General features: G+C 39.4%; 1 protein-coding gene across 1 annotated transcript in view; it reads left to right on the forward strand.

Annotated features, from left to right (window-relative positions):
• The first annotated feature begins 13,427 nt into the window (after positions 1–13,427).
• Positions 13,428–26,325, forward strand: part of LOC127570343 (kinesin-1 heavy chain) — an 85,877-nt gene continuing 72,979 nt past the window's right edge. Inside the window, exon 1 of the mRNA XM_052015801.1 lies at positions 13,428–13,827. Coding sequence (XP_051871761.1) covers positions 13,702–13,827 — 126 coding nt within the window. The 5' untranslated portion in view covers positions 13,428–13,701. The remainder of the gene's footprint in view (positions 13,828–26,325) is intronic.

Genomic DNA, 26,325 nt, shown 5'->3' on the forward strand with positions numbered 1-26,325 from the left:
TCACAGGCCAGTATATCCAGTGAGGGAGGCTTTCTGTCACTTTCCTTGATATACAGGAGTATCATTTGAAGTTCCAGGTGATGGGAATGGCTACAAGTCATCCGTGTTTCATTGAATGCTGAATTTAATATTTGCCACTATCTTTTAAAATAAACTTATGCACTAGACCTAACATTAATGAGTCTCTTCTCTCAGGCCAGACCATCTCAGAAGGCAGTTAAGAGACAACCACATTTGTGAGTCAGGAATGACATTTAAGCGAGACCGGAATTGGAGGCATATTTCCTTCTCTGAAAATATCTGGTAGTTTCAGTGACAATCCAGGAGATTTATGGTCACCATTTGTTATTCCATAAACTAGTTTTTACATACCTGGGTCTGCATCAAGCTGCTTCCAAATTTCAGGTCTCCTTCCTTAGTTTTACTAAATCCTTGTACTATTCCCCATTTAATTAATTGCACAATTTTAAATTCTCCACCTGTCATGGTGAGATTTCAATTCATGTCACTAGACTTCAATATCTAGGCCTTGGGATGTTGGTCCAGTAACATAAGCAAGTTTCATCTGGATAACATCCCTAAAGTTGCTGCAGTCCTAGTTAGATTTTTTTGTTCTTATAAAAAGACACAAGAAAATTTGGCACCACTGATAGGAAATAGTTTCATCAGTCCCTATTTCTTTAAGTGGCTGCTGTAGGCGATTGCTTTCTTTAGCATTCATCAGATGTTCCGGATTGTTGCCAAATATGCTGGGTGCTTCAAACTGAAGGCTTCTTTAATCTCCTCAATGGTATGGGGCTCACTAGATATCAAAGAGGAATATCTTACAATTTTCCTTTATTGATGAGTATTTGAGATGGAACTCTTGTGCAAGGATCTGAGCAGCTCATGGTGTTTCTTTGCCATTGATATAAGTGGCAACTGCAATGGGATCACCTGAGAACTGACTGCCTTTCTTCTGCAGGAAATGAATATCAACATTCCAATAAGATTCTACCACCAGACACATTCCCCTCCCCACCCCCCCACACCCCTTTCAGTATTTCGAAGGGATCGTTCTCTTTGCAATTCCCTCTCCCCATCATCTCCAGGGACTCAAAAGGTCCTTCCAGATGAAGCATTGATCACTTGTACTTCTTCCAATCTAGTGTACTGTATTTGGTGTTCATGATGTGACCTTCACTACCTTGGAGAAACCAAATGCAGATTGCAGAGCACCTGGGCTCAGTCCACAGGAATGACCCTGAGATTCACATTGCCTGCCACTTTAATTCACCATCCCACTCAAACCTTTCTGTCTGTGGATTCCTGTACTGTTACAATGAGGCCCAACCCATGCTTGAGGAGAAACACCTCATTTTCTGTCTGGACACGTTTCAGCCTATAGGGTTCAATATCGAATTCTCCCAACTTTAGGTAACTACCTACCATTATTTTGGCTTAGTTACAAAGAAGCTTAACCTGATCTCAACTACCACATTAGGTTTAACCTTACCAGAGAAATTCACTTTGTTCCATCTATTCCCCCCCTCCCCTTCCATTTCCACCTTCTTTCCCAGTTCTGATGAAGAGTCCCAAATCTGAAATTTTAAGTGTTTCATTTTCCTGACCTTTTGAATGTTTCCAACACTTTCAGTTTATATTTTCTTTGTTCTGCAATCTCTTCACTTTTATGTATGTGTTTCACTATGTTGTTATCTTTTCTTTTTCTGAGAGTTATTTTTAGTTGGTTTTCCCATTCCTTATGTGACTACATAGTTTATTGTCTTGGTTTCCTAATGTGCAGAACTTGGCTAAGTTTTCAATTTGCTCAGTGGGTTGAGCTTCTCATCAATGATCCAGTTAGAGCAACATCTTACAACATCTACCTGTGGACTGCCTTTATTTTTACTTTGAGGGCCTTTCAAAGTAACGTCTAACATTTGTGTTGTTCATCAATACCTGAGAGCAGCCTAACAGTATAAATCTGACATTACATTTTACTGACAGGCACATTTCAATATTGAAATGTTTGATTACTGAATCTCAAAGGCAATGGAGTTTCCTTCAATTTCATAGCTACACAAGCTACAAGAAGTGAGCAACCACATTGACATCAGACCAAATGAATCCTAATAAGCTAAATTGTGGGTTCACATTAAAATGCCTCCTTTCTCAGTTCTGCCACATTTTTAAACTATTCTCCAGCACTACAACAGTCCAGGAACACAACCTTCTACTCCTAATCCCTCATACTGTTAAATATTAGCGGGCAAGTTGTTTTTATTTTGGGCACAATTGGTAGTCTGGATCCAAACAGCACCCAAAGTTGAAATTATATTTTCTGAAGTGAAATGATTCAAATTTTTGCTTAAACTCAGAATCATAAATGTAAAATCCTCCACAAATAGATTCAATTACACAGAGTATTAAATCCAAACAGGCATTTTATTGCATTGCATTAAAACTTATTGCTTAATATATTTATGAATGGTAACCTAGTAGAAATTTGATATAACTGAAAACTGGTTTATACAAAATATCAGCACTTTGTGTAAGAGTGTTCAGTCCATCATCTCTGAATAACACAATTTTAAATAACAAGTATACTCCATGATTTATACATTTCAGTAGTCAGTTTGTTAATAAATGAAATCATCATTTAATCATACAACACAGAAGAAGCCTTTCTGCCAACCATGTCCATGCTGACCATCAAGCACCCATCTAGACCACTCCCATTTACCAGCACTTGGTCTGTAGTCTTCAATGTTTTGGTGATTCAAGTGTTTGTCCAGATAATTCTAATGGAACAGAGGGACCTAGGAGAACAAGTGCATAGTTCGTTGAAAACGGCATCACAGGTAGACAGGGTGGTGAAAAAGGCATTTAGCACACTGGCCTTCATCAGTCAGGGCATTGAGTATAGGAGTTGGGACATCATGTTGCAGTTATATAAGTCATTGATGAGGCCACACTTGGAGTACTGTGTATAGTTTTGGTCATCCTGTTATAGGAAAGACATTAAACTAGAAAGAGTGTAGAAAAGATTTACGAGGATGTTGCCAGGACTAGAAGGCCTGAGTTATAGGGAGAAGTTGGCTAGGCTAGGTCTTTATTCCTTGGAACGTAGGAGAATGTGGGGCGACCTTATAGAAATGTTTAAAATTATGAGAGGCATAGATAAGGTGGACAGTAACAGTCTGTTCCCCAGGGTAGGGGAGTCCAAAACTAGGGGGCATACATTTGGGGTGAGAGGGGAAAGATTTAAAAGGGACCTGAGGGGCAACTTTTTCTCGCAGAGGGTGTCGAGTACTTGGAATGAGCTGCCAGAGGAAGTGGTTGAGGCAGGCACAATGATATCATTTAAGAAGCCCTTGGATAGGTACATGGAGGGGTGGGGCTTAGAGCAATATGGGCTGAACGCAGGTAATTGGGACTAGCTGGGTGGGCACCGTGGTCAGCATGGACTTGTTGGGTCGAAGGGCCTGTATGCATGCTGTCTTGCTCTATGATTCTATGTTGTGAGAGTCTCTGCTTTCATCAACCCACCAGGAAGTGCATTCCAGATTCCATGTATGTGGAAAAAAATTCCTCCTTGAATCTCCTCTAAACCTCTTGCTCCTTATCTCAAGTCTATACCTTCTAGTTTATACACCTCTGCTATGGGGAGAAGTTTCTTATTATCTATCTCTAACAAATTCCTCATCAGCCTCCTCTGCTCCAAGGAAAACAAACCCATTCACATCCAAAATGTTAATGTATATAACAAACACTAAGTGTCCCAGCACCATTCCCTGTGATACACCGCTAATCACAAACTTCCAGTCACAAAAACAGCCCTCCAGTATCTCCCATTACCGAGTCAACTTTGAAGAAGAGGCCAGCTTGGTTTTTTTTACTTGCAAAAAGTTAAATCTTACTAAACATAATTTGCCCTTGAAATTCCTTGATTTTTTTCACAGGTATGAACAACTTCAAAATAATTGGAATTACACTTAAATCATGTTTTCAGACACCTGTTGGTATTCAACATAATCATCCCATACAAACTCATCATCAAGCTTCAAGACCTGGGTCTCTGTACCTCCCTCTGCAACTGGATCCTTGACTTCCTCATCGGCAGACCTCAATCTGTGAAGAGTGGTAACAACATCTCCTCCTTGCTGATCATCAACCCAGGGGCACCTCAAGGCTGCGTGCTTAGCCCACTGCTCTACTCTCCATACACACATGACTGTGTGGCTAAGCATAGCTCAAAGCCATATACAAATTCACCGATGACACCATTGTTGTTGGACCAACCACAGCTGGCGATGAGTCAGTTTACCGGAGCGAAATAGGACACCCGGTTGAGTGGTGCTGCAACAACAACCTCTTGCTCAATGTCAGTATAACTAAAGAACTGATTGTTGACTTCAGGAAGGGGAAGGAGGGTGAAAATGCGCCAGTCTACATTGGTGGATTGGTGGTGGGGAGGGTGAGCAGCTTTAAATTTCTGGGCATTAATATACTGGATGACCTGTCCTGGGCCCAGCACATGGATGCAAACACAAGGAAAGCACACCAGTACCTTTACTTTCTTAGAATGTTAAGGAGGTTCAGCATGTCACCGAACACTCTAACAAACTTCTACAGATGTACTGTTGAAAGTATCCTGACTGGTTGCATCATGGTCTGGTACGTCAATTCAAATGTGGAGGAACGTCAGAAGCTGCAAAGAGTGGTGGACTCAGCTCAATACATCACTGGCACATCCCTTCCCACCATCGGTAGTATCTACATGAGGTACTGCCTCAAGAAGGCAACATCTTTCATCAAAGACCCCCATCACCGAGGCCATGCCATCTTCTCACAGCTACCATAAGGCAGGAGATACAAAAGCCTGAAGTCCTAGACCACCAGGTTCAAAGACAGCTCCTTCCCTTCAACTATTCGGCTTTTGAACCAACCTGCACAACCCTAATCATTACTTCAGTGTGGCAACACTATCATCACTTTGCACTACAATGGACTTTGTTTTATTTTGTTCTAATTGTGTTCTTTCATGTAAAAACTGTATAATTTATGTTTTTCTTGTGAATCTGATGCTATGTGCCTGTGATGCTGCTTTAAGTCAGTTTTTCCTTGCACCTGTGCATACATGTACTTGTGCATATGACAATAAACTCGACTTTGTACTAACTGGTAAATAGTACATAACAACTTACCACAGTGAATAAAATTCAAATAATTTTTTATTTAGGATAGGCAGCAACACCTCTGCCACAATTATTCTCAACACTGGTGCACCACAAAGCTGTGACCTCAGCCACCTACTCTACTCCCTATACATTCATCACTGCATGGCCAAATTCTGTTCTGACTCCATCTACAAGTTTGCAGATGATACCACCATAGTGGCCATATCTCAAATAATAATGAGTAGGAGTACAGAAAGGAGATAGAGAGGCTAGTGACATGGTGTCATGACAACAACCTTTCCCTTGATGTCAGCAACACAAAAGAGCTTGTCATTGACTTCAGGAATCGGGGTGGTGCATACGCTCCTGTTTACATCAACGGTGCTGAGGTCGATAGGGTTGAGTGCTTCAAGTTTCAGGAGTGAACATCACCAAAAACCTGTCCTGGCCCAACCACATAGATGCTAAGGCCAAGAAAGCTCACCAGCGCCTCTACTTCCTCAAGAGGCTAAAGAAATTTGGCATGTCCCCTTTGACCCTCACCAACTTTTATTGATGCACCATAGAAAGCATCCTATCTGGATGCATCATGGCTTGGTATGGCAACTGCTCTCCCTGTGACTGCAAGAAACTGCAGAGAGTTGTGGATACAGCTCAGCACATCACGGAAACCAGCCTCCCCTCCATGGACTCTGTCTACACCTCGCTGCCTCGGTAAAGCAGCCAGCATAATCAAAGACCCCACCCACCCTGGACATTCTCTCTTCTCCCCTCTCGCATTGGTCAGAAGATAGAAAAGCCTGAAACCACCTACCACCAGGCTCAAGGACAGCTTCTATTCTGCTGTCATAAGACTATTGAACAGTTCCCTCATAAAATAAGATGGACTCTTGACCTCACAATCTACCTCGTTATGACCTTTCACCTTATTGTCTATCTGCACTGCACTTTCTCCGTAACTGTAACACTTCTTTCTGCACTCTGTTATTGTTTTACTTTGTACTACCTCAATGCACTATTGTAATGAATTGATCTGTATGAACGGTGTGCAAGACAAGTTTTTCACTATACCTCAGTACATGCGACAAGAATAAACCAATTTACCAAGTTAATTAAATAAATATAATGTAAACTAGTCATAGACAATGTTCACAAAACAATGGGCAGACTCATGATATTCGATAACCCAACATTGCTAAAAATCCCAGAGAAACAAGCAATGAGTGTAAAATTCACTTATTTGGTCACTATAAATCAACAGCCCTGATGTTATGCTTAATGTACACCCCCAACTTAAAGTTTCATTTGGTTTGCTAGAAGGAGATTGTAGACACTGCTCGAAGATAACATCAACAATGAAACCAAATATGCTATTTATCTGGTTATTATCTAATCTTTCTCCAAATCTAGCCAGAAATTCATAAATCCATGATTTTTTTGAGTGATACCACAGAACATTCAATATATTAAAAGCCTGGCACATCTCTGCAATGTAATGTTGCTGGAACATTTCTATTTTGGTTATGCTTTTCTTTTACAGAATTTCCATCTGTCTGCTACGCCTGCCTGCACCAAATAAGGATATCAGATTTACATCTGATTAAATCCTCTCAGCTTCATATAAAGGAATGGCCACACTGTAGCAGTATTTTCCACAGAATCATCTATTTGAGACAGGATTGTCTCTCACCTGAGCCGACTTCCTTTCCTGAATTGAATGGCTCCCCTTCCATCCTCTAATACTTGGTACAACAGGCCCCTGTTATGGAATAACTCTAACAAATAAATTGAGCCATCCCTTTCAGGAGTAAAGAAGTCTTTGTACAGAGAATAGAACTTTGAATCTCTCATCTGCTACTGTAATTGATGTTCAATCAATTGTCTGCTTTAAATCTGAGATTGAGAGATATTTGATAACCCAAAATATGCAAAGATATGAGAAAAATATTAAGTTTTTTGATGTTAGGTTGTAGGTCAGTAAATAGAGGTGCCCGGGTGAGGGAATAAAACGCCTTCTCCTATTCCAATGTTCCTGTGATCACTGTTGTCCCATTTGAACATTGAAGCACCCAATCAGTGCAGGTAACAGCCAAGACACTGATTTGAAACATCAGGGTTTGAGTTATTGGGAAAGTCTAGAGCGATTTGGGGTCAAGGATTCAGGTTCAATTTTTTTCCACAAAAGGAAGAAAATCTAACAGAATGCCAGTCTACTCATAAATGATAGTTTTCCACATGTTTCCAGGGTGAAAATTACTCCTGAGACATATGAGAGGTAATAGTCTTCAGATATATAAAATTGTGAAAAGAAAGAATGTTTTATCTAACATGAAATTAAATTGTGGGATTGGGGAAAGAGATACTGGTTTTCATGAGTCAAAGATAATTCTAGGAATAACGGCAGATAATTCTTCTTCCTGCTGAGAGTGATCAACACATAGAGTGAACATACAAATAACATAGTGGAGGCAAAAACTGCAGAATCAACTTAGAAACAATTAGGTGCAGCAGGGTGGCTGAGAAACGCAGGGTGTATCTGAATAGTTGATTTAAGATGGATTGGATGACCTTCCTCATCTGCATAGATTCTGTGATCTTGAAGCCTTCCTTGAACTGTTCCATATTTGCTACTCTATTTATTTTGCAATCCTATTTGCTTTCATGGATATATTTGATTGTTAATATTCATACGGTCAATATTTGATTGACAGTGTAAGATAAGTGAAGGGTTGTCATATGAATGAACATGTGATGTTTGTAGACTGGTTTCAAATTAGTATTGAGCCAGAACTCAGCCTGAAAACATACAGGGAAAAAAATGCAACATTGAACAGGGTGAAATAGCAACAGTGCTAACCTTGTTTTCTCACTATCGTAAACAAATAGCGATCAATAAAGCCTATAAACTTATAGTTTGCTATTAAACTAGAAATTAATAAACTATAAACTATTAATTATTAAACTATTTAAACTATTAGTATAAACTATTAGTTTATTAATTTTGCCTTTATTATACACTCAATATTTATCTCTCACTAGAGGTTAAAAAAATTGGTTCATTACATTGAGTTTTAAACTTGGTACAGTTGAACTTGAATCAAGAGATATGATGCAAACCAAATGCCAATGGATAACTGCATAGTGTCATGACATTGGTTGCTCAGATTCATAGAATACTAACAGCAGCTGTCCGTAGCTATCCAAGATTTTTTTATACATCATCCAGTAACTGTAAAACAAAAAGTTAATTAACTCCATGGAAACTTATAGGCACGATAGTGTGGAGGTTAGTGTAATGCTATTATTGTACCAATGACCCGGGTTCAATTCTGGCCACTGTCTGTAAGGAGTTTGTACGTTCTCCCTGTGTCTGTGTGGGTTTCTTCTGGGTGCTCCGGTTTCCTCCCACATTCCAAAGATGTACGGGTTAGAGTTGTGAGCATGCTCTGTTGGTGCTGGATGAGTGGCAACACTTGCCGGCTGCCCCCAGGACATTCTATGCAAAAGATGCATTTCATTGTGTGTTTCGATGTACATGTGACTAATAAAGAAATCTTAATCTTATTTTAATTCCAGACAGAAATTATGCAAAATAATCTGCTTCTAGCAAGTAATTAAAATTAAGAATATAGGAAGTTTTATTTGTATGTTGTGGAGCTTTTCAGAGTTATCTCCTTCTGCAAATTAAGGAAATGATTTCATATTTCAAATGCAAAGAACTGATTCATTTTTAATCCCCTCACCCGTGCCTTATCTCAATATTTTCTCTCTGTGGAATATACATTTAGCTGCAGGATACCAGGCTGGAGTCGGGAAACTATTTGATGAGACATTCAGAAATATATCCAGCCAGTTTGAAATCTTAATTCCACTTCAAGCAATGATTCGTGCGAGAATTCCACATTTTAGCTATCCTCTCAGGGAAAAAAAACCATCAAAAAGCAAAAAAACTGCAAATGCTGGAAATCTGAAATAAAAACAGAAAATGTTGGAAATATTCGGCAGCATCTATAGAAAAAGAAACAGATACAATATCTTCTAATTCTTTAATTATCAAGGTTCCTAATCCCCCAGATTTGTCATGAAGTCCCCAGGAATTAATTCCCTAGCTATTGCTGTGAACAACTCAGGAGTGGAAAATAACAATCACAACATTAACAACTTTTTTTATTCCATTTTCTATGAACATGTATTTATTAGCTTCATCTAAATTAGAAAAAGACAGAACAGCACATGAACAGACCCTTCAGCCCACTAAGTCTTTGCCAACCATGATGCCAATCTAACTAATTCCATTTGTCTGCACATATAGTCATAGAGCAATACAGCACGCATACAGGCCCTTTGACCCAACAAGTCCATGCTGACCACGGTGCCCACCCAGCTTGTCCCAATTACCTGTAATCGGCCCATATCGCTCTAAGCCCAGCCCCTCCATGTACCTATCCAAGTGCTTCTTAAATTATACCATTGTACCTGCCTCAACCACTTCCTCTGGCAACTCATTCCAAGTACTCACCACCCTCTGCATGAAAAAGTTGCCCCTCAAGCCTCTTTTAAATCTTTCCCCTCTCACCCCAAATGTATGCCCCCTAGTTTTGGACTCCCCATCCCTGGGGAACAGACTGTTACCGTCCACCTCATCTATGCCTCTCATAATTTTAAACATTTCTATTAGGTCGCCCCTCATTCTCCTACGTTCCAAGGAATAAAGACCTAGCCTGGTCAACTTCTCCCTATAACTCAGGCCCTCTAGTCCTGGCAAAATTTTCATAAATCTTTTCTACACTCTTTCTAGTTTAATGTCTTTCCTATAACAGGGTGACCAAAACTATACACAGTACTCCAAGTGTGGCCTCATCAATCACTTGTATAACTGCAACATAATGTCTCAACTCCTATACTCAGTGCCCTGACTGATGAAGGCCAGCGTGCTAAATGCCTCTATCAGCACCATGTCTACCTGTGACGCTGCTTTCAACGAACTGTGCACTTGTTCTCCTTGGTCCCTCTGTTCCATTACACTCCCTATTGCCCTACCATTCATTGTATAAGTCCTATGCTGGTCTGACTTTCCAAAATGCATCCCCTCATACTTATCTATATTGAAATCCATTTGCCACTGCTCAGCCCACTTCCCTAACTGATCAAGACCCTCCCCTGTAATCTACGATAACCTTCTTCACTATCAACACCACCACCTAATTTTGTGTCATCTGCAAACTTACTGATCCCTATCACTATCCATGGTCTGTATCCCTCTATTACCTGCATTTTCATGTGCCTGTCTAAATGCCTCCTCTTAAGTGCTGCTATCATATCTGCTTCTACCCCCTCTAATGGCAGCATGTTCCAGGCATCTAGCACTTTTTTTGTTAAAAAAAGTCACCTCGCACATCTCCTTAAAACTTTCCCCCTCTCACCTTAAACCTGTGCCCTCTAATATTTGACATTTCCACCCTAGGAAGACTCTATCTATGCCTCTAATAATTTTAAACACTTCTATCAGGTTACTGCTCAGCCTCTGATGCTCCAGAGAAAATAATCCAAGTTTATCCAACCTTTCTTTATAGCAAATACATCCCAATCCTGGTGAACACCTTCTGCACCCTCTCCAAAGCTTCCATACCCTCCCTGTAACGTGGCAACCAGAATTGCACACAATACTCCAAATACAGCCTAACCAAAGTTTCATACAGGTGGAACATGCTTGTCAGCTTTTATCCTCAAATCCCTGACCAATGAAGGAAAGCGTGCCATACACCTGCTTTACTACTCTATCCACTTGTGTTGCCACTTTCAGGGAGCTATGGACTTGCACCCCAAGCTCCCTCTGTACATCAATGTTCTTATGGGTCCTGCTGTTTACTGTATACTTTCCTCTTGCACTTGACCTCCCAAAGTCATTTCATACTTATCCAGATTAAACTCCACCTGTCATTTCTCCACCCAAATTTTCAACAGATCTATATGCTGCTGTATCATTTGACAATCTTCCTCAGTACCCACAACTCCATCAATTTTTGTGTCATCTGCAAACTTACTGATCAAACCACCTACATTTTCGACTAAACTATTTATTTATACTACAAACAATAGAGGTCCCAGCACTGATCCCTGTGGCTCAAAACTGGTCACAGACCTCTAGTCAGAAAAACACTTCTCCACCACTATCCTCTGTAGTCTATGGCCAAGCCAATTTTGTATCCACTGTGAATTCCATCTAACTTAATCGTCTGGACCTGTCTACCATGAGGGACCTTGTCAAATACTTGACTAAATTCCATGTAGACAACATCTACTATTCTACCCTTATTGATCATCTTTATCACCTCCTCAAAAAACTCAATCAAATTTGTGGGACAGGACCTTCCCCACACAAAGCCATACTGACTATCCCTGACGAGACACCAGAGACTGCAGGTGTGGAATCGTTGCTGACCATCTCTGCTGTCCAAGCTTTTCCATACGTGAGTAACTCCCTAAGGATCTCTTCAAATAATTTTCCTCCCACTGATGTTTGACACACCATCCTATAATTTTCTGGATTATTCCCCATTACCCTTCTTAAACAAAGAAATAACATTGGCTATTCTCCAGTCCTTTGGGACATCGCCTGTGGCTAAAGAGGATACAAAGATCTCAGTCAGGTCCCAGCAATCTCCTCACTTGCCTCCCTCAGTACCCTGGACTAGATTGCATCAAGTCCTGGGAACTTAGCCACCTTAATATTTTTCAAGACACCCGACACCTCCTCTTTCTTAATATCGACATGCACTACAATATTAACTGATCTCACCATTATCCATGTCCTTTGCCTTGGTGAATACCAATGCAAAGTACTCAATTGAGACCTTGTCCACTTCTGCTCACTCCACCCATAAATTCCCTCCTCTGTCTTTGAGCAGACCTACTTTTCCCTAGCTACACTCTTGAGCCAAATATAGTATATGAATAAAATGCCATGGGATTCTCCTAAATCCTACTTGCCCAGAACATTTCATGGTCACTTTTAGCCCTTCTAATTCCTTAATTCTTTCCTGCTCCCTTTAAAAGGGCCTTGTCTAATTTCAGCTTTCTAAATCTTACATGTGTTTCCTACTTCCTTTTGACTAAGGTTATAATATCTCGTCATTTAAGGTTCATGAACTGCGGGTTTCCTCCGGGTGCTCAGGTTTCCTCCCACATTCCAAAGATGTATGGGTTAGGAAGTTGTGGGCATGCTATGTTGGCGCCGGAAGTGTGGCGACACTTGCGGGCTGCCCCCAGAACACTCTCTGCAAAAAGGTGCATTTCCCTGTGTGTTTTGATGTATATGTGAATAACACAGATATCTTATCTTAATCTTTCATCCTTACAGGAACATGCTTGTCCTGAGCTCTAACCAGCTGGCCTTTTAAAATATTCCCCCATATCAGATGTGGATTTACCCCCAAACAGCTGCTCCCAATCTACTTTCCCTATTCCTGCCATGAGGAAAGTGTTGATGAAAGGCCATTAAGGCCTGTACCATTAACTCTGTTCCTCTCTCCATGAATACTGACTGAACTGTTGACTATTTCCAGCATTCTCTGCTTTTATTAATGAGGAAAATTAGACTGTTTAGCTACATGGCAGAAAGTCATATAATAAAACTATAATATGCCCAATCTGAATTGGCAGTATTATTTACTACCTACTAAAGATTTTAATTTGGATAAATTGTTTGTTACATTTTATTTGCCTGCTTCCTTTACAGGAAATACCTAAACTTTTAGGGGACTGAGTGTTATTTACCAATTCTCAACCACCAGTAAGTGCTACTTTGATGGGCTATAATTAGTCATGTGATTTGAGTTTTCGGCATTGTGATCAGATCTCGCGATATTGGCTTGGCGGATGATGTCACCCTATTCCTTGTCCTCACACGGGCCTATTCTTTCACTCCCAAACCAATGGGCGTGAGCGGATCCAGGTTCCTCCTTCTGCCAACAGTAACATCCGCATTTCACTCGGTCAACAACCAGTCTTGGTCCCTCCGTTCACGGAAAGAAACATACCTTCATAAAACTGTTAAATAAAGACACATACGAGTCCTTCTTAATCTTTGAAACAGCCCCCGTTCTCAACCGCCGTGGTGGTGAGAAGGCGGGACGTGAGGAGGCAGCTCCCCAACGCGCATGCGTGCTGAGGTGGCGGTGCCCGGGAGCTTGTGTGACAGCCGCGTGGATGGGAGGGGGTGACGTCACGTCGTTTCAGGCCCCGCCTCCGCCCCCGCCCAGACTGAGAGCGAGGCGACGGCTGGGCAACGGGAGCTCGCCGGTTTAATGGCCGCCATGTTGGATGGGAAGTGAAGTGGAAGGAGAGCAGGGAGAGGGAGAAGGGGGAAAATAACCCACAGAAACTGGCCGCCAGCAACGGAAACTGCTCCTCCGTAGTCGGGAGAGGGCGATCAGCCATCGATCGGGAGAGCGAAGGAAGCGGCGCTGGGGGGGGGGAAAAGTTTAGATATTTTGTATGGTTTTAAATTTTTCCCCCCTAATACAATAAAAAAGGGACAATGGCGGATCCGGCAGAGTGCAGTATAAAAGTGATGTGCCGTTTCAGGCCGCTGAATGAGGCGGAAATCCAACGCGGTGATAAATGTATCTGCAAATTTCAAGGGGACGAAACGGTGTCGGTCGGGGTGAGTGTGGATTTTCTGGTTCTTGTGCTGTCATTCACCCTGTGCGGTTCCATAAAGTAGTCGTGTGAAATATTTTGTCCGTTAAACTAGCTACTCAAGTTTGGTCTTTGAGTGAATCTGTTGCCAAAATCGGTAGCAGGAGTGGTTGAAGCTGTAAAGCCCAGTGCGTTCATCTGTCAAGGCGTCACCTCGAACTGTGTCTGTTGTTTAAAAAAAACTTCTCCCAAGTCTGCTGCTGTTTTTCTGTTTTATGTTTAAAGTAGAATCGAAGTTTATTTCACACCTGGAATACTGGAAAGTGCCTCGTTTTATTTTGGAGTTGTAAAGCGCACAAAATTGGGTGTGGATGTTTTACAATTGACAAATAAAAACACCATCTTAGTCTTGAACTGGGAGTATTTCTTAGACCTCGGGCGAATAGGCTGGACCTTAAATTGACATTGGTGTCGATCATTTTTTTTCTTGTGCACTTATTTTGGGAGGAGGGGTTGGAATAATCCCTTCTGCTTCTTAGGCAGCCCCTCGCAAGAGCTGTCATTCTTATAAGAAGTGAGCCAGACTTTAAAGTGTTAGCTTTCCTTTGTGACTTTGAATAGCATATTAGTTGAGATGATCCCAATTGAATGTAAATGTTGGAAGTAGCAAGCGGCACCTAATTCAGATATGATTCTGGTCTAGACTGAAAACGTATCCACCCTGAAAGTTGATTTTTGGCCATGAAGTAAGTTTTTGGGAAGTATTTTAACAAGAAGTGTGATAAATGCTTATGAATCCTTTTACCTCTGCTTTACCCAAGAATTTATCTTTTGCCCCCCCTACTAGAATTCTCATTCAAATGTTACCCCTTTTACACAGATCCCTTTTAACATTTTCCACATTGATGCTGCCAGTGCTTAACTGTATCTCATCACGGTCTCTCTTGAACTTTGCCCTCCCCCGCACCTCCCAAAATCTTTTGAAAGTCAGGTCTACTTTTCTGACAGCCAATAACTTATGGCAAATATTGCAAAATGTTCCATGAGACTTCTCAGGAGCAATATTAATCAAAAGTTGGCACCAAGGGTTATAAAGAGCTAGAAGCATGAGAATTGCATTATAGGAACAGCTCATTTATCTCGGCAGTTTTTTTCTGATGCTAAATGATCTTTAGCCTAATTAGCACCAACCTTTTCCCAGATCCTTTAATTTCTTTGGTTAATAAGAATCTTTCAATTTCAGGTTGAAAATTGACAATTGGCCTAATGTTAATTTGTCTTTGCAGAACAGGGTTACCAGTTTATACCATCCTCTACATGTAGAAATGTTTCCTACCTTCGTTTCAGAAAGACTAGACTCCAGTTCTTAGACCATGCCCTTGAGCTAGGTTGCCAGTATGCAGAAAAAGTTGTCTCTCTGAAGAAGTTCAATAAAATTACTAGTTAAATTTTGGGGGCCACAACTTTAGTCCTGTGGCATAATTTAACCAATGAGGAGTAGTATCATTCTGATAAATCTGTTGCATTCATTCCAAGTTCAGTGTCTTGTTCCTATTGTATGGTAACCAAAACTGTTCATGGTACCACACTATAATCTTACCAGGGCTTCTTAAAGCTGCAACATACCTCCCATCTTTTCAAGTTCCAGTCCTCAATATAAAGGTAAACATTCCATTAGAATTTTTGATTATTTGTGTATTTGCCAATGGTCACTGTAGGTGCATAGCCCTCTTTAGTCCCTCATTGCTTCTAGCTTTCACATTTACAAGATTTTTTTTCATTCTTTTTACACAAATGTCAGGTCATCCATCTTTGATCCATGTTTAAATCCATGTGCCTTGCTCTTGACCATTCACGCAATTTATTTGTATTTTCGTAATTTGGTGCATCCACCTGTGTGCTGTTGGCAACTTGTATACGTGGCTTTCAATCTCACCTGAGTCATTTTATAAATAGGCTGATTAATTGCAGCCTCAGGGCAGATCCTTGAAAGATCCCATGAAGGATCTTGGCTGGAACCAATGGTAAAATCCTATCAATTTGAGTGCCTCTCATTATCCTCGCTGTTTCCTAGCCGGCAAGACAAATTGCCATCAATTGCATGACCGTCAACTTTAACTGTCTCTAATGAAGGACTTCAAATTCTTTCTGGATATCCTGGTGAATTATGTCAATTGACATTCTCTTGTTTCCTACTTCAATAATTTCTTCAAAAAATTTTAATTGAGTTTAATTAGCATGATCTGTCTTTGACAAATCCATCCTGACTTTCTGATCAACTGAAAGTTTAAGATGTACAGTCATCAGTCCTTGATTACAGATTCTCAATTTCCTGATAACTGAAGTTTCGGTTAACTGGTCTATAATTCCTTGGTTTATATCAATCTCACCATGAAGTCTTATAAAGGAAGATTTCACAAGTAGAGTGACTATTGGAAAACTATAAAGAGCATACCCTTTGTTCTCAGCTATGTCCTTTAAAATCCTGGAACAGAAGCCATCTAGTCCTGTATATTTGTAATGAATTTTTGAGATTTTCCTTTATAGTATTTTTGCTTGCAGTAATTTGACTATGTTCATTTCTCGTTCAGTAATTGTTTTCTTGATATCATGGTACTGTCCTCTTCTGTGTGTCATAACAAAAACTGATCTTTCAACATAACTAATTTTCATTTTTGTTTACCAGTATTAATGTAAACAACCCTAATTTCTTCTGACTAACCTATAATTTTAAACTTTTTTGTGGTTGTTTTGTATCCCTACAAGTTTCCCTTCATACTCCCTTTTTACATCTTATTGTCTGTTGTATGATCTTTATTTATATGTTTTCATCTTTCTGTATTGTCTTTTACACATCCTTTTATTGTACGTTGCCCCTTAATTTTGGTGGTTAAAGCTCTTGCCCCTTTGAGGTGTATTCTGATCCTGCATCACAGTAGTCCTTTTTGGATATCTCTAAAACCCAGGTTACTGTTAAGAGTCTGTCTCACTTGCATGGTCACAAGCCTTGTTCATATCATAGCTATTTTGTCTTTAAGCTTGTCTTCCAAATATTACAATGAACTAAGTCACATGATTATTATTAGATAAATATTTGGGATTCGTTCGGCTCATTTCAAAATCTTGGAAGGCATCCTTGTTTGGTCCTGAATGTAATTCTGGAGAAGACCATTCTGTGTACACTTCAGAGACTCAATACTGCACCTTTCAGATATGAGCAGTCTGCTTGTACACAACTATATGAAAATTAATCCCCCACCTCTTACTCCCCTTTGGAAAAACACTGCCATTGCTACATAATCTTTTAAAAAAAAATTATGCTTTCTGCCACCATGGTTACCTCTTCCAGCTTAACAATTATGTAAGTTTGTGCCGACTCGCTATGGCTATTCTTTCTTTCCCTCCATTTTCCCTGTCTTTTCTTTAGACCTTTATATTTAGTTCCTAGTCCTGGTTATTTTGGAACCATGCCTTGGAAATGGCTGTTATACTCTCCAAGTTGAATTTTTGACTCTAATTCATTCACTTTGTTTTGTACTACATGCATGTGTATAAAGAATGCCTTTTTGGGCCAACATTTCCTTCTGGAATTTTGCACATTTCTCTCTCCTGGGTTACTTCATATCCTTCAGTATTTCCCTTCACCAGGACTGCATCTGGCAATTAGTCTGCTGACTTCCTTCTATATATTTCAGAACCTACCTTTTCCTCTTGAGCCACCCTCCTAAAACCTGACCATTTCTTCAGTTAGGATGTCACAGGACTCTAACCACGTTTTACCCTTTGTGCTGTATCTAGCTTTAGTTCAGGTGGTCTGTCCTGCATTAGACTGATACCAGTGTCACATAAAATGGAATCTCTTTTCCATACCACTCCTTCAGTCATGTATTTTGCCTCCCCTAATTTGTTTATTCCACTGCCAATTTGCATGAGGTTCAGGTAATGCTGCAAAAATTATAACCTTGATGTCCAATTCTTTGATTTGGCTTACAATCTCCCTAAACAAAATCTCTTGCTAACTCTTTCCAACATGAACCATTACAATACCTTCATCCTCCCTTTTTAATTTTTTTCATTCCCCTTGAGAGATCTTTCTCTAAGTAGGCAGCATTTATACTGCACTCCCAATGCTGATTACGCAGGATGCTGTATTTATTTTATGGAATTCCCTTCAACGACCACATTACTGTTCCTTCCCTGCCCCTGTTCACTACCATCCTTCATGTTTATTATTCCCGTTGACTCTCAGTCCTCATCCTTTTTTCCAAAAATGATAAATGCATTCCACCTGTGGCTTATAGTCAATTTTTTTCTCTCCTTTTGGGTTCTCCCCCAGTCAGATCTTCATACCTCTCTATGAAGTATGATCAAAGTCTGGAGCACCCAGTCCAGAATTTCTTGTCCTTTAGTGTCAAGAGTCTTCAATTCACTCTCTAGCTCAGTGAGTCATCTGGAGGAACTCATAGGGGAGCGATCTATTATAGACATGTTTGCTCAGGACAGTCTCACTCTCTACAAGTGCCTGTTGTAATCTGTATTATTCATATTTTACTTTGTAATTTGTAAACATTTAAAAAAATAAACACTAATGTACACTAAGTTCGAATGACATTTTAATAGTTCAATTTGCCTTCATTAAAGATTCTTTTCACTTTTCTAAAACATGAGAGATAAGCAGCACTGGTTACTGTCAGCTGCACTTTGTTCCACAAATATATGAAAATTTCAGCATTTCAAATGTATTTCTTTTGGAATTACAATATCATCTAGTACAGACTTCTGTGTGCATGCTTATAAAGCAGAGGATTCTAATTTTTGCGATGCCACCAATTTAATGGATAAACTGCCTAAAGTCTTAGTTTTAATGGTGTTAGAGGATCAGGATGCATTTTATTGTGTTTTGCCGTTTTGTGAATAGTCATTATATATGGAAAGCACTACATAATAGTCAGGATCTCCTTGTTCAACGAGCTCAGGAATTGTTTAGTAATAGGTATGCAAACCACAAAATCAAATGGGGGAAAATCTGCACAGTGCTCATTGTTTAATCTTTAAGAATTTAAAATTAAACATTGAGCACTGTGCAGATTTTCCCCCATTTGATTTTGTGGTTTGCATACCTATTTAAAAAAAGTTTTCATTTGCTTTGCTGGATCTAAACCCATTCACAACGTGAGGTAGAGGGAAGTGCCCAATGTGTCAACACCTGAATGGCATTCAGATTTGGACTATTAGCTGGTACATATTTTTGTATCACAAGTATTGGATGTTGATCACTGCCAACAAGAGAGTTTAATCACTTTTCCTTGTTACCATTATTGAATCCCCAAGATTGATATCCTCCTATGGGTTGGGCTGTTCCCATTGTCCTGAAACTTTGTATGTTTGTAAGATTTGGATATAGATTCATAGTATTCTGTACTAAGTGACTCGTTTCCTGACTCAAAGCCTTTTCAGCATCTATTTGGCATAAGTGGGATATTCGAGGCTTATCTGGAGAATTGGAGAGGTTGGACAAACTTGGACTGTTTTTGTTGGAGTGTCAGAGGCTGAGGGGTGACCTGATAGAAGTGTATAAAATTATGAGAAGTGTAGATAGGGAAAATAGTCTTTTTCCATGGGTGGAAAGGTCAAATATTAGAGGGCATGGATTTAAGGAGAGAGGGGGAAGATTTTTAACATTGAGAATGGTAGGTGCATGAAACATGCTGCCAGGGAGGTGGTAGATGCAGATGCGATAGTAGTGTTTAAGAGGAATTTAGATCGACACATGAACAGGCAGGGAACAGGGATGCAGACCATGTGCAGGCTAATGGATTAGTTAGACAGGCATTGTGGTCTGTCCAGATGTGGTGGGTCGAAGGGCCTGTTCCTATGCTATATGATTGCAGCTCCAGCAACACTCAATGTACAACGGCATCCACACAAAGCAGCCTACTTGATGTACAGTGCAGCCGTTTGCTATAACATTTTCAATGGCATTTCCCAAATCTTGTCTGAGGGCAATGGCACCACATATTCTTGAGGGTGCCAAAGTATACACTATCCTAACTTGAATATTCATCACTGTTTCTTCATCATTGGTCACAGTCTTGAAACTGTCTTAAAATTCTGTGCAACTATCCTCATAACAAAAACTGAATAGTTGAAGGCTTTAACAAGTGCCAGATAATGACCATCTTCAGTAAGAGGGAATATAACCACCTACCCTTGACATTGAATGATATTACTGTTGCTGAGTGCCCCACCATCAGCATTGTCAGAGTCACCATTGAGACGACAGGATGAGCCAAATACTGCAGCTACAAGAGCAGGTCAGAAGCTGAATATCCAATGATGAGTAAATTGCTTCCTGACATCCCAAAGACTTTTCACCATCTACAAGTCACAGTTTGTGACTTTGCCTGGATGACTACAACTTAAAATGCAATCCAAGAACTCCACACCACTCTGAATATTCATTCCATCCACGACACATGCATAACGGCTGCAGTTTGATTCATCTACAAAGTACACCGCTTCCACTCACCTTGGCTACTTCGTGTACCTCCCAAATAGGTCACCTCTTCCAACGAGGAGGACGAGCTTCAGATGCAGGAAAATCACCATCCACAACCTGTACTTCACCAACTGGATTTGGATATATGTCACCATTCTTCTATTGTTGCTGTGTCTAATTCTTTGAATTCGCTTCCTAACAACATTTTGGGAGTACCTTTATCAGGATTACAGTGGTTCAAGAAGTTGACTTTCTGCTTCCTTCTCAAGAAAATTAGTGATCAGAAACAATGCTGGCCTTGCCTATGATTCCCAGATTCTGGAAAATGATCAAATAAAATAAGATTGCTGCAGATCTTGGCCTAATCAAAATGCTCACATGCTGTGTAGGCCTTTTTGTTTAAAGAAGATGTTTGTGAAATAAGAACTTTTAAAATACTAAGATGGAAACATCTAATCCAGATAACTTGTCACTCTACTGTAATTGTTTTCTCTATTGCTGTCGTTTCACTTATGTGAATTTAGAAGTCCCTGTACTTGGTTCATTATTGTTTTCTTTGTATCCGACTTGCTCTACCCTTTTACTTGTTCTCAGTACTGATCCAGAGAAATTATACAATCCATGGTTCAGAGAGTTTTAAAATCTCTGTACTACCCCAGACCTAATGAAGTAGAAATCTGAATGACATCAGCTTATGTAGGACAGTGCTTCTGTATTCCAAATGGATAATGATGCAATTGATGAAGCTCTATGGGGAGGCAGGGGTATTGAAAAATGACAAACTGATGTAGATTCATAGAATGTTTAAGGCCAAATAAAGAAACCAGAATGGAACATTAATATCGCAAAATAAACTTTTTATTATGACTTCTTAAGAAGCCAAAACTGGGAAGTTAGTAGAATATGAATGCACTAGATATAGACAGCAACTAAAGGGAGAAAGATGAGAAACAATTGTTTCGCTTCTGATAACTGATGGGCAAAGCTGTAGTTTTCAATCTGGCTCGTGCTATGATAAGTACATGGTACGAAAGGTACCGTGAAAAGGCAAGGGTCATTACTTACTCGCCTGGTATCTGTTCCAAAGGGTGTATTTAGATATTGAAAATCAATGGTTTTGCATTGATTAAACTACTCTTCCAATCTTTTGATTCCACCCCCCACCTTCAGGGTAGTACCTGACTTAAAGTCACTGGTCATGGAAAGTAGGCTAGAATTGTAGGATAGTTTCCACGAAGCAATTTCCTTAAAAATCTGAACTTTTAAGGTTGATCTGGTATTAAATCTGTGACCTTGATTGTGACAAGTGTTTCTCGTAGTATTTTTTGCATTAGGAATTTGAGAAATAGTGTATTGACACCATTATAACATTTCTTGCACTGAGAGAGAACAGAGGTCATCTTAGTTGTTTCTCTACCTTTATAAAAATTTGGACAAAAGATGCAAGGGTGATGTGGGGGAGAGTATGTTTACACAGAGTAATTCTGATCTGGAATTCACTGTCTCTTCATTTTCTGAGAACCATGAAATGAACTGGATGGGAATGCTCTGCTTGGAATCAGCATAGACTTGATGGGATAAATGGTCTCCTCTATGCCACAACAATTCTCTAACTCTACAATTGTGCCAATCACTTACCATTAGTTATTTTCTCTTATTAGACTATAACAAATGTGATTTGCTTTCATAGTGGACAGTAAAAATGAAAACAACGCTGCCAGTGTTGCCATTTGTCCTACTTTGAGCTTGTCCTGTGGTGTCACTTGACTGTTGCTGACAGGTTGACAGCAGCTCTACATGAACATGGGGTTTTGCTGTTCTTGGCTTGTTCTCCTCTGCTATTTATTTTTGAAGTTATCAGATTTCTTTCCAGTTTTATTTTAAGTCTCATTATTTAAGTTCTCATGAAATTTTTGGTTCATGTGGCTTTTGAATTTTGATATTGCTGTTTTAAATCTGATCCTGCAGGAAAGTAATTTGCAAGATGAAGGCACAATTTTATGCATTTTAGTTTACCTAATTGTAAAGGTTGTAATTTCCCTCATCAGTCTTCCTAGGAGTCGTTTCCAAGTGTTCTTCATTCAATGTGTACACATTTATGTATCTTTAAATCTATCTTTGAATTTGAACTTTGACCAACCAAAACATTGTTGCCTGGATTTCTCTTTTCATTGTTATTTTACCATCTGGTATAACCAAATGAAGGTCCACTGTGTTATCTCCATTTGAAGTTGGAAAGTTCAAATTTATGGTTTTACTTTATAAGTGACCACTGATGTGAATGACTCAAATTCTGTTTTGTGCATTCCGGTCAATGATTTGTCTGTTCACACTTGCAGCATTGCTTTAAAAGAGTAAAGTTCCATTTTATTGCAAGGGATTCTAGAGTCTTTGATTCTAGTTTTTCCTGTGGAAACCAATTGGTAGATTGTCATAGTTGAGTTTATTGTGATGTGCATGTCCATGTATGCACAGGTGCAATGAAAAACTTACAGCAGCATCACAGGCACATAGCATCATGGAAGCAGAATTTATAAGGAAAACATAAATTGAAACATAAATTATACACAATTTTTACAAGAAAGAACGCTTAGAACAAAAAGTCCATTTTAGTGCAAAGTGATCATAGTGTTGCTAAACTGTCGTGTTTAGAGTTTTGCAGGTTGGTTCAAGAACTGAATGGTTGAAGGGAAGTAGCTGTTCTTGAACCCGATGGTGTGAGACTTCAGGCTTCTGTACCTCCTGCCTGACGGTAGCTGCGAAAAAATAGCATGGCCTGGATGGTGGGGATCTTTGATGATAGATGCTGCCTTCTTGAGACAGTGCCTCCTGGAGATACTAGCAATGATGGGGAGGGATGTGCCTGTGATGGATTGGGTACAGTCCACTATGCTCTGCAGCTTGCATTCCTGTGCATTCGAATTGCTGTACCAGACCACGATGCAACCAGTCAAGATACTTTCAACAGTACATCTGTAGAAGTTTGTTAGTGTTCGGTGACAAGCTGAACTTCCTCAGAAAGTAAAGAGGCTGCTATGCTTTCCTTATGGTTCCATCTATGTGCTGGGCCCAGGACTATACTCAGATGTACTCATAGTTCAGTTGTCTGGCAGTATTGGTTAGCAAGGCAAGATTGTTTCTCATGTCAATGTCATTGTCGTTCATAGTCTGACCAGAGTATGGATATTACCAACGTAATTTTCTTGACTTAACATTCGATTTATTTTATTTGCTGTGTGACATTGACTGGATGTGTTAACTGACATTTCTACTTTCACCCTTTTCTTTCAAAGACCATGCGGGTAGATGTGGTGTGGATGCGGTGGTCAAAGTGTCTGTTTTTGCGCTGAATGACTCTGTCTTTATGATGCACACTACTATATTGTGATCAAGGAAAATTAGACATACAAACCACTTTTGCAGTTTTTGTGTAGTTGTGCTATAATCAGTGTCTGATTTGTAGTTGATTAGTTACAATGTGGAAGTGGATTGATCTGCTTCATGATTTTTCTTTGTACTTGTATCTGTTTGTTTATTGTGCACTGTTAAAAATATTGTTGAGAGAAATTAGTCATCCACGTGCAACAGTTCGCAATAATTTTGTTTTCAGCAAAAAACTGCTGGAGGAACTCAGTGGGTCAAGCAGCACACAATGTTTTTGGGAACAAGAGTAAAAATTGTTAGAAAGTGACAGGACCATAGCCTGTTGAACTGCCTCAGCACGTTTTAGATTGCACTTAATTTTCACTGCACTTAGTTGCAGTTTCATTTTGCTGTTGATGTCACATCTGTCAATAACTTGTTAAATATTAAAATGAATTTTAAGTCGACCCTAACTTCTCTCAAATTAGAATGCTATTTTATAGGAATTCTTACATTATTGTACTTTTAAAATCCCACCTAATACAATTCATTATTTGACCTATTGGGAAATTTTTTTTTAAGAACTTCATGAGGACCTTTTGGATATTATTTTGCTAGATGTTATTTCATTATCATTTGACCACAAAAGTCTCAGAACTAAATGCAGTAAGATTGAGAATATTGATTCTAGAAGTTGATTTATCCAATGTGTAGTTGCGGATAGCTTCTGACTTTATTTTTAAATTTATCAAGGTCAGTAATGTCAGTGCCAAGAAGTGGAACACTTGCATTTGGCACCCAGTGTTCCCACTGGCATTGTGAGGTCAGGTCTAGCATGGGCTAAATAAAGCAGTCTCAATTAAATATATGTAAGTATTGACTTCAGAAGAGTATCTCATAATGCAGTATAATGTTTTCTACTTAGCAGAGCAATCATGTTTATGACCAATCTTATGCATACTGAACTATAAGTAGTTTACAATGACTACTCATATGCACTGGAACTTGATTGGAAACAGTTGGTACCTTTTTGATAACAATTCATTCAAGGTGTGCCAATAGAACAAAAGTTACTTTCAATATTCCCACAGCACACCTTATTTTTAGTTTAAAAATTTTGATGCATCTAATGTAAAAGTATTAGGATTGACCAGGATTGCTTGTTGAAGGTTTGTAGCACAGGAATTCAATGACCATACAAATTAGGAGTAGGCTCCTCAGCCCCTCAAACCTGCTCCGCCATTCAATTTAATCACAGCTGACCTGATTGTAACCTTAATTCCACACTCCTGGTTACCCCCCGGTAATATTTTACCCCCTTGTTTATCAAGAATCTATCTAGCTTTGTCTTAAAAATATTTAAAAGACTCTGCTTGCACAGACCTTTTGAAGATGAATGTTCCAAATATTCCCAATACTCTGAGTCATTGGAGTCATGATGATTTGATTTTTCGTTCCTGGTATATCACTGGTAAAGCTAGCATTTATTGCCCATTCCTAATTGGTCTCAAAATGAAATGGCAGTGAAAAGGGAACTACATTAATGGGTCTGGAGTCACATTTAGGCCAGACTGAATAAGGATGAGAAATGTCTTTCCCTGCAGGACCTGGGTAAACCAGTTAGGTTTTGATAACAATCCAGTAGTTTTGTGCTTTCCATTATTAGGACTAGATATTTTTTAAGCTTTAACATATTACTAGGGAATTTAAATTGCCTAGTTGCCAGTCCAATTAATTAATCACTATGCTAATATACCATCGTAATAGAACGCAAGGCTTAAAAACTGAAGGTGTGAAATTGATATTTTGACATTTTTAAAAGTTTAGATATCTTGAGACAAGAGTTCTACCTCAAATCTCGTCAGACCTCGACTCTGGCTAATGTTAGAAGAATTGCCAAGTGTACTGAATTGATGTATTATCTCTATACACTGCTGAAGATAAACTCTGCAATGATGGTATTGCAGAGCTTTTCATATTTGGGTTCTTGAACCAATTCCTATCTAATGAATGGACTTGGTTAAACTCATTCAGCACCTTGTCGTGTTCTTAGAATATAATCCATTCGATGCTTGCTAAAGTGCTTGAGGAGCATTTCTTGTTAACTGTTATTACTGTAATGTAAGCAATAAAAGAAGCCAGCTTGAACACAGCAAAATCCTGAAACATGAATAAGAACATAACAGAGGAACAGGTATAGGCCATTCAGCCCACAGACCTGCACTGCCATTCAATAAGATCATAAATAATCTCCCCTTCTGTGCTAGTTCCTCATAGACCTCAATTCCCTGATCTTTTTAAAAAAAAATCTACTACTTTAAATACCCCAAATGATCTAATTTCCACAACTCTTCAGGGTAGAGAATACCAGAGATTCTACACACACTATGAGAAGTTCCTACGCTGCTCAGTTTTAAAATCTGCCCCCTTGTACCTATATCTACTTGTTCAAGATTCTCCCACAAGGGGAAACATCTCAACAACATCATCCCTTTAGGATCATAGATATTTCAATAATATCACTCTAAATTGGTTTATTATTGTCATGTACTGAGATACAGTGGAAAAACTTGTTTTGCATGCCATCCATATCACATCACTGCATTGAGGGAGTACAAGGGAAAACAATAACAGAATGCAGAATAAAGTGTTGCAGTTACA

This window comes from Pristis pectinata, chromosome 5, assembly GCF_009764475.1.
Source record: "Pristis pectinata isolate sPriPec2 chromosome 5, sPriPec2.1.pri, whole genome shotgun sequence".
Taxonomy (NCBI): domain Eukaryota; kingdom Metazoa; phylum Chordata; class Chondrichthyes; order Rhinopristiformes; family Pristidae; genus Pristis; species Pristis pectinata.